Source organism: Lolium rigidum, chromosome 5, assembly GCF_022539505.1.
Source record: "Lolium rigidum isolate FL_2022 chromosome 5, APGP_CSIRO_Lrig_0.1, whole genome shotgun sequence".
NCBI lineage: Eukaryota > Viridiplantae > Streptophyta > Magnoliopsida > Poales > Poaceae > Lolium > Lolium rigidum.
The window spans coordinates 111643084-111653152 of NC_061512.1; the positions used below are offsets into that span (position 1 = coordinate 111643084).

Sequence of the window (10069 nt, forward strand, 5' to 3'; positions counted from 1 at the left end):
TTTCTTCGAACTCGTTAGAGCTATCATTGATATGAAGGAAGGTAATATTAAATATCAATTTCCTCTCAAGAAAGGTATGGAACACTTCCCTAGAAAGAGAATGAAGTTACATTTTGATTCTATTATTAGAACAAATTATGATGTTGATACTTCGTCTCTCGATAACACTTGATATACACTTTCTGCGCCTAGCTGAAAGGCGTTAAAGAAAAGCGCTTATGGGAGACAACCCATGTTTTTACTACAGTACTTTTATTTTATATTTGAGTCTTGAAAGTTGTTACTACTGTAGCAACCTCTCCTTATCTTTATTTTATTGCATTGTTGTGCCAAGTAAAGTCGTTGATAGTAAGGTTCATACTAGATTTGGATTACTGCGCAGAAACAGATTTCTTTGCTGTCACGAATTTCGACCTGCCTCTCTGTAGGTAGCTCAGAAAATTATGCCAATTTATGTGTGTGATCCTCAGATATGTACGCAACTTTCATTCAATTTGGGCATTTTCATTTGAGCAAGTCTGGTGCCTCAATAAAATCCGTCTTTACGGACTGTTCTATTTTGACAGATTCTGCCTTTTATTTCGCATTGCCTCTTTTGCTATGTTGGATGAATTTCTTTGTTCCATTAATGTCCAGTAGCTTTGTGCAATGTCCAGAAGTGTTAAGAATGATTATGTCACCTCTGAACATGTGAATTTTTATTATGCACTAACCCTCTAATGAGTTGTTTCGAGTTTGGTGTGGAGGAAGTTTTCAAGGATCAAGAGAGGGAGATGATACAATATGATCAAGGAGAGTGAAAGCTCTAAGCTTGGGGATGCCCGGTGGTTCACCCCTACATACTTTAAGAAGACTCAAGCGTCTAAGCTTGGGGATGCCCAAGGCATCCCCTTCTTCATCGACAACATTATCGAGTTCCTCCCCCGAAACTATATTTTTATTCCATCACATCTTATGTGCTTTGCTTGGAGCGTCGGTTTGTTTTTGTTTTTGTTTTTGTTTGAATAAAATGGATCCTAGCATTCATTGTGTGGGAGAGAGACACGCTCCGTTGTTGCATATGGACAAATATGTCCTTAGGCTTTACTCATAGTATTCATGGCGAAGGTTGAATCTTCTTCGTTAAATTGTTATATGGTTGGAATCGGGAAATGCTACATGTAGTAATTCTAAAATGTCTTGAATAATTTGATACTTGCAAATTGTTGTGCTCATGTTTAAGCTCTTGCATCATATACTTTGCACCTATTAATGAAGAAATACATAGAGCTTGCTAAATTTGGTTTGCATAATTGGTCTCTCTAAAGTCTAGATAATTTCTAGCATTGAGTTTGAACAACAAGGAAGACGGTGTAGAGTCTTATAATGTTTACAATATGTCTTTTATGTGAGTTTTGCTGCACCGGTTCATCCTTGTGTTTGTTTCAAATAACCTTGCTAGCCTAAGCCTTGTATCGAGAGGGAATACTTCTCATGCATCCAAAATCCTTGAGCCAACCACTATGCCATTTGTGTCCACCATACCTACCTACTACATGGTATTTCTCCGCCATTCCAAAGTAAATTGCTTGAGTGCTACCTTTAAAATTTCCATTCTTTACCTTTGCAATATATAGCTCATGGGACAAATAGCTTAAAAAACTATTGTGGTATTGAATATGTACTTATGCACTTTATCTCTTATTAAGTTGTTTGTTGTGCGGTAACCATGTTCCTGGGGACGCCATCAACTACTCTTTGTTGAATATCATGTGAGTTGCTATGCATGTTCGTCTTGTCTCGAAGTAAGGGAGATTTACCACTCATTTAATGGTTAGAGCATGCATACTGTTAGAGAAGAACATTGGGCCGCTAACTGAAGCCATGAATCATGGTGGAAGTTTCAGTTTTGGACATATATCCTCAATCTCATATGAAAACATTAATTGTTGCTACATGCTTATGCATTAAAGAGGAGTCCATTATCTGTTGTCTATGTTGTCTCGGTATGTATGTCTAAGTTGAGAATAATCAAAAGCGAGAAATCCAAATGCGAGCTTTCTCCTTAGACCTTTGTACAGGCGGCATAGAGGTACCCCTTTGTGACACTTGGTTAAAACATGTGTATTGCGATGACAATCCCGGTAATCCGAGCTAATTAGGACAAGGTGCGGGCACTATTAGTATACTATGCATGAGGCTTGCAACTTGTAAGATATAATTTACATGATACATATGCTTTATTACTACCGTTGACAAAATTGTTTCTTGTTTTCAAAACCAAAGCTCTAGCACAAATATAGCAATCAATGCTTCCCTCTGCGAAGAGCCTTTCTTTTACTTTTATGTTGAGTCAGTTCACCTATCTCTTTCCACCTCAATAAGCAAACACTTGTGTGAACTGTGCATTGATTCCTACATACTTGCATATTGCACTTGTTATATTACTTTACATTGACAATATCCATGAGATATACACGTTATAAGTTGAAAGAAACCGCTGAAACTCAATCTTCCTTTGTGTTGCTTCAATACCTTTACTTTGATTTATTGCTTTATGAGTTAACTTTTATGCAAGACTTATTAATGCTTGTCTTGAAAGTACTATTCATGAAAAGTCTTTGCTTTATGATTCATTTGTTTACTCATGTCATTACCATTGTTTTGATCGCTGCATTCATTACATATGCTTACAATAGTATGATCAAGGTTATGATGGCATGTCACTCCGTAAATTATCTTTGTTATCGTTTACTCGCTTCGGGACGAGCAGAACTAAGCTTGGGGATGCTGATACGTCTCCGACGTATCGATAATTTCTTATGTTCCATGCCACATTATTGATGATATCTACATGTTTTATGCATACTTTATGTCATATTTATGCATTTTCCAGGCACTAACCTATTAACGAGATGCCGAAGAGCCGATTCTTCGTTTTCTAGCTGTTTTTGGTTTCAGTAAATCCTAGTAAGGAAATATTCTCGGAATTGGACGAAATCAACGCCCGGGGGCCTATTTTTGCACGAAGCTTCCGGAAGACCGGAGGGGAGACGAAGTGGGGCCACGGGGCGCCGCAACACTAGGGCGGCGCGGCCTAGGGGGGCCGCGCGGCCCTAGCGTGTGGAGCCCCCGTGACTCTCCCGACTCCGCCCTTCCGCCTACTTAAAGCCTCCGTCGCGAAACCCCCGGCACCGAGAGCCACGATACGGAAAACCTTCCGGAGACGCCGCCGCCACCAATCCCATCTCGGGGGATTCAGGAGATCGCCTCCGGCACCTCCGCCGGAGAGGGGAATCATCTCCCGGAGGTCTCTTCATCGCCATGATCGCCTCCGGAGTGATGAGTGAGTAGTTCACCCCTGGACTATGGGTCCATAGCAGTAGCTAGATGGTCGTATTGTCCTTATGTGCTTCATTGTCGGATCTTGTGAGCTGCCTAACATGATCAAGATCATCTATCTGTAATGCTATATGTTATGTTTGTCGGGATCCGATGGATAGAGAATACTATGTTATGTTGATTATCAATCTATTACCTATGTGTTGTTTATGATCTTGCATGCTCTCCGTTATTAGTAGAGGCTCTGGCCAAGTTTTTACTCTTAACTCCAAGAGGGAGTATTTATGCACGATAGTGGGTTCATGCCTCCATTAAATGCGGGACGGTGACGAAAGTTCTAAGGTTGTGGATGTTCTCGTTGCCACTAGGGATAAAATATTGATGCTATGTCCGAGGATGTAGTTATTGATTACATTACGCACCATACTTACCGCAATTGTCCGTTGTTTACAACTTAATACTCGGAAGGGGTTCGGATGATAACCTGAAGGTGGACTTTTTAGGCATAGATGCATGCTGGATAGCGGTCTATGTACTTTGTCGTAATGCCCAACTAAATCTCACTATACCCATCATATCATGTATGTGCATGGTCATGCCCTCTCTATTTGTCAATTGCCCAACTGTAATTTGTTCACCCAACATGCTATTTATCTTATGGGAGAGACACCACTAGTGAACTGTGGACCCCGGTCCTATTCTTTTACATTGAATACAATCTACTCGCAATACTTGTTCTACTTGTTTTCTGCAAACAATCATCATCCACACTATACATCTAATCCTTTGTTACTAGCAAGCCGGTGAGATTGACAACCTCACTGTTTCGTTGGGGCAAAGTACTTTGGTTGTGTTGTGCAGGTTCCACGTTGGTGCCGGAATCCCTGGTGTTGCGCCGCACTACATCCCGCCGCCATCAACCTTCGACGTGCTTCTTGACTCCTACTGGTTCGATAAACCTTGGTTTCTTACTGAGGGAAAACTTGCTGTTGTGCGCATCATACCTTCCTCTTGGGGTTCCTAACGAACGTGTGTATTACACGCCATCAATGGGCCTAGGGGAATGCATCTTTTATTCGTTTTCTAATTGTGGGGTTGCCGGAGTGACAGCAACCTGAACCCCCGTTGGTATATCGATGCATGAGGGATAGCAGGATCTCAGAGTTTAAGGCTGTGGTTAGATTTATCTTAATTACTTTCTTGTATTTGCGGATGCTTGCAAGGGGTTTAATCACAAGTATGTATTAGTCCTAGGAAGGTCGGTGCATTAGCATAGGTTCACCCACACAACACTTATCAAAACAATGAAGATTAATCAACTATATGAAGACGAAAGCACTAAACTAAATTCCCGTGTGTCCTCAAGAACGTTAGGTCATCATAAGTAAACAAACCGGCTTGTCCTTTGTGCTAAAAAGGATTGGGCCACTCGCTGCAATTATTACTCTCGCATTTTACTTACTTGTATTTTATTTATCTGCTATATCAAAAACCCCCGAATACTTGTCTGTGAGCATTTACAGTGAATCCTTCATCGAAACTGTTTGTCAACACCTTCTGCTCCTCGTTGGGTTCGACACTCTTATTTATCGAAAGTACTACGATACACCCCCTATACTTGTGGGTCATCAATGCTCTAACATGACTATTCATGTAATACTTTTGATTTTTTACAGGCCACATATAATGGTATGTGCATAGAATGTTCGGATGTATAAACGAAATTTATTTTGGATTCTTTGACATTTTTTTATTTTTTATGTATTTTAAATAATAGATTGATATGCACCTATGAGCGAAAACACCACCTCCAAGAAAACAGATGTACAATGGATGACAATCCTCATCCGTAAGTGAAAAATGTAGATGTACAATGGATGACAATCCTCATCCGTAAGTGAAAAATGTCTGCACACCTTTCATTCCTGCAATCTCTGATTCTGCAAGGAGCAGCGCTCGCTTTACCTTTAATTCTCTTTGTCCAAGTTGTGCACCTCTAAGAGCATGTCTAACAGGCCCCGTATTTTTTCGCCCCTTAAAACACGAGTTGAGGGTCCTGTATTCACTTTTCGCCGACCGAAAACCCGGACGAGCTAGCAGACCCCGTATCCCCACCCCGTAAAACAGAATATTCTGTTTTACGGGGTGGAGATACGGGGTCTGCTAGCTCGTCCGGGTTTTCAACCCCTCAAAACAGGGTTTTTTGACAAATTGCATATTAGAACCAACACACAATTCATATAAAATAAATGTTTTACATCACACAATAATCGTCATAATTATTACAATAATGTTTTTCAGAAATGTCAACAAATGTTCTAATGGAAGAATTAAACAAATAACAAATGTTTCACACATACAACAATAGGAAATGAATGTTTCACACATACAACAATGGGAAATGAATGTAATAAAATGCAACTGCCAATGGTGATCAATCAAATCTTGGGTGAGCTGGTGATGAGTCTCGGCATTTTCAATGCCTCGATGAGCTGCAAGAAAAGCTTCAATCCGATCAGGGTTCCTCTCGGGCTGCACTCGGGTGCCAACATTGTCATAGAAACATGGCAAGTTCAAACCTCTTTCATCTTCAATGATCGTGTTGTGAAGAATCACACAACATGTCATGACATCAACAAGGGTTTCCTTGTCCCAAAACCTAGCAGGACCCCGGACAATTGCAAACCTTGCTTGCAAGACACCAAAAGCTCTCTCAATATCCTTGCGGCATGCCTCTTGATTTTTGGTGAAGCAAGCTTCCTTTCTTGTCAAAGCCCTGTCCTTTTTCTCTTTTATGGACTTGACAAGGGTTGCATAGTTAGGGTAAATACCATCCGTGAGATAGTACCCCATGGTGTACTCATTGTTCATAACTTTGTAGTTACAAGGTGGAGCTTCACCCTTAACTAGTCTTGCAAACAAAGGGGATCTATTCAAGATGTTGATGTCGTTGAGTGTCCCCGGCAATCCAAAAAAAGCATGCCAAATCCATAAGTCTTGAGAGGCCACAACTTCAAGAACAATGGTAGCATCACGGCTTTTGCCACAATACATTCCATGCCATGCTTTTGGACAATTTTTCCATGTCCAATGCATGCAATCCAAACTACCAAGCATCCCCGGCCACCCCTCTTTTCATTGATCTCCATGAGCCTTTTTGTATCATCCTCATTTGGAGCTCGGAGATACTTCTCTCCATACAACTTGATCACCATCTTGGCAAACATACGCACGCAATCCGTGGTTGTTTGCACACCAATGCGAAGGTACTCATCGGTATAATCTGCTGGTATACCGTATGCAATAACCCTCATGGCGGCGAATTTTTTGATATGGACTAAATCCCATGACTTGGGCAGCATTTCTTCTTTGCTTGAAATAATCGCAATTTGCCTCGCAATCTTTGACGATTCTCTCGAACAAAGACCAACACATTCGGTACCGTCTACGGAAGAGGCGGGGAGGATAGGTCGAAACCTCGGCGAAATAATCTTGCATCAGCTGTTCGTGGCCGAGCGCGCGGTTCCGCGGAATGCACATACGCCCCATCACGGATCCTTTCCGCTGATCCAGCAGCTTCATGCGGTCTTCCGTTTGCTTCAAGCCGAACAGGAGCAGCATCATCTCCGTCTCGTCGTCGTTGAGCAACTCATCGATGTCCGAATCGTCGGAATCCGACGACGACCAATCGGTCGACGTCGCGTCCAAATCCGACATGTGCACATCCTCCGAAGCCATCTACCACGGTGTACCATACATCAGCCCCAAATCCGACCAATTTACCGGCGGCAACGAAGAAGAACGCGGCGGAATACTCACCGGCGACAAACGGCGGAGAAGACCACGGCGGGAGGGCGGCGGCGCGCGCGGAGGGACGCGGAACTTCGGCGGGGGTGCGGCGGAGGTGCGGCGGGCGTCGACGCAGCTCGGCGCGGCTCGACGGACGGCGGAGGGGCGCGGATCTGACGGATTCCGGCGGCGGCGCGCGGGTGGCTGCGGCGGCGCGCGGGGAAAAATGGGTGGGGGGAACTGAAATGTCCGCGCGCGCTTTCGGAATTGGGATACTGGTTTCGCCCACTATCCCCGCTCCCACCCCGCACAAGTAGGGGGCGACGACCCGCCCCGTACTCAAAAACCGCAAAAAATGATGCGGGGGCCGTTTTTACGGGGCGTGCTAGACGGCCGGTAGAGTCGAAACTCTCAAATCAGCGGTTATTATACGAGTTTGCCCCTTTTACGGGTCTGTTAGACCTGCTCTAATTCAATCGCACCAGAGAAACACTTCCTCCATTTTAAAATATAATACTCCAAAACGTTACTAGTTAGACCGGCACGTATTTCTAAATCGTAAATTTGATCAACATAACATGACTTGTATATAACGAAATTAAATAGTTCCTTATATTCCCTTACTGAGTGACATGAAAAATACCGTAGCAAAACTGACTACTAGCTCCGTTTTAATAAATAAGATATTTTTGAAAAAAAGTCAAATTATGTAAAATCTAATCAATCTTATAGAATAAATTATTAACATGTAGAATACTTAGATTAATTTTCTGATATAAACTAATCACGTCCAAAAACTGGTCATCGAATGTGTTTTGTGTTCTTCACCATTAATACTTACAGAGGTATACACCTTGATTGAACATGCATGTTCACAAACACAGAAAGGAATGGAAAGAAAACTCCTATACAATGGATGGCAATCCTCATCCCTACGTAAAAAAATGTCTTGCAATCCATTCATTCCTGCAAGCTCTGTAATTCTGCACGGAGCAGAGCTCGCTGCAGCCATTAATTCTCTTTGTCCAAGCTCTGCAGCTCAGCAACCCACCGATGGATCGGTCAGCTTCCAGTTCAGTCGCACCGATCACGATTTGAAGGAGTTGTTGGAGCTGTCCATGGACTTGAGGTCTCTGTAGGGTCGCGGCGTCAGCTCCTGCTCCATCCCCACACCGCCGGCCCGTCGCCGGCGCCGGAGCTCCCACAGCCAGTACCCCACGTACGCCCCGGCCACGGCCAGCACCAGCGACAGCACGACCGTCGCGGCGGTCGCGCCGGGCGACATGGTACGCGCCCGCGCCGCGCTCTGACGCGCCTTCCTGACCTTGAAGTAGCCCACCTTCCGGTCGTCGGCCTCGTACACCACCGTCTCCACGGGGAAGCCGATGAGGTAGCAGTACCCGCTCGCGCCGTTGTACAGCGCGCCCCAGCAGGTGCAATCTTCAGCGCACGACTCCTCGCATTCCGCTACGGTCTTGTACGTCTCAAACGGCACCCGTTCCTTGTACGCCAGCGACACCCGGCTCCGCCGCACCACGTCGAACATCTGCCCTGCGCCGCAGAGGTCGGTGGTCTCCACGGCGGCGCACGGCGGGGAGGTAGTTCCGTCAGTGGTGCTGTTGACGAGGCACTGGCACGCAGCTTGTCCGGGGACGCACAGGCCGTAGGCGCCGCAGGAGGTTGGCAGCTCGCACTGCCCCGAGATGGCCTGGTAGTCGGATGTCCAGTCCTTGGAGCCGTCGGTCCAGTAGTAGGCGCGGAGGTTTCCGTCGTCGTCCAGCGTCATCCGCCGGAAGGCCCCGGTGAGGTTCCGGGGGAAGGTGTCGAACGCGATCCTGTCGACGCTCTCGTTGCCGCTGCCGCCTTGGAGGTAGAGCCCGAAGAAGCCCCGGCCGTCGAGGCGGCCGTACACCGGCGGCTCCGTGCCGTTCTCCGGCTGGGCCATGAGGGCCGTGTGCTGCCAGTACATGGGCCTCGTGCGCCCGCCGTAGAACTCCATGTGCAGCGCCATGTACGTCTTGCCGAGCCGCAGCGCGAAGCGGCGGTTCTCGGAGATGAGCGGCGGCGTCGACAGGGTGAAGTTCTGGTCCAGCACCAGCGTGTCGGACGGGCTGTGGAAGCTCCGCCACGGCGTGCCGCGCTCGTCGAAGAGCCGGATGATGAGTTCGGAGGAGTTGAGCAGCTTGACGTTGTCGCCGATGGGGTTGAGGGTGCTCCACAGCACGGTGCCTGCCCCGGGGCCGGTGGCAAGGACCAGGCGGCCGTCGAAGGAGAGCGTGGCCGGGCTCGACCAGTCCGCGAGGCGCGCCGGCGTGGCGCGCCAGAGAGGGAAGGACGACGGGAGGTGGACCACGGCGAGGTCCAGCGAGGACGCGCCGACGCGGAGGAAGCCGAGGGCGAAGACGCCGTTGGTCGCGTAGAGAAAAGGCTCGAACCGCCCCGGCGCGTCCGCGGAATGCGTCGCGGTGAAGCCGTTGGACAGCTCCGTCACCGGCTCTTCCCCGCCGCAGGCTTTCTCCACCAGGAGCGCCGCACATGCAACGAAGAATAGCGCCGCCACCACGACGACGTTGGTCGCCGGATCACGCCTGCATTCGAATTCCCTCCTCATTGCTGGGACAAACAAAGGAGATGAAGGTCAAATGCTTGGGACAGAGTTGCAGATACATATAACGTGCATCACCACATCGAATGTCAACGGCCCCCCGTTTGATCCGGCCTGTATCCATCTCACTCAATCGTCTGCAAGTTGACCAACACAGCAATTAAAATTTTAATTTAAAAACAAGAAGGGAACTTAGTTACATGTCTGGGTTGCAGCTGGTTATACTGCAAGTTGCAGCTGCTCGATACAAATACTAATATGCTGCAATGCACTGGCAATATGTCAACTCTAAGCACTAGTAGCTTCTTTTTCCTCGAGTAAACTAGGAGGAACCTGCTGGTTCTTGCTTGTGCC

The 10069-nt window shown here is 46.5% G+C and overlaps 1 protein-coding gene across 1 annotated transcript; it reads right to left on the minus strand.

Moving 5' to 3' along the window:
* Positions 1 to 8197: 8197 nt before the first annotated feature.
* On the minus strand, positions 8198 to 9721 carry LOC124656271 (PAN domain-containing protein At5g03700-like). The gene has a single exon (XM_047195047.1). The coding sequence runs from the start codon at positions 9719 to 9721 to the stop codon at positions 8198 to 8200; it is 1524 nt and encodes a 507-aa protein (XP_047051003.1).
* Positions 9722 to 10069: the final 348 nt, after the last annotated feature.

Bases quoted from the DNA above. Each gene is read 5' to 3' on its own strand.
- LOC124656271 (XM_047195047.1), bottom strand. From the start codon at position 9,721: ATGAGGAGGGAATTCGAATGCAGGCGTGATCCGGCGACCAACGTCGTC.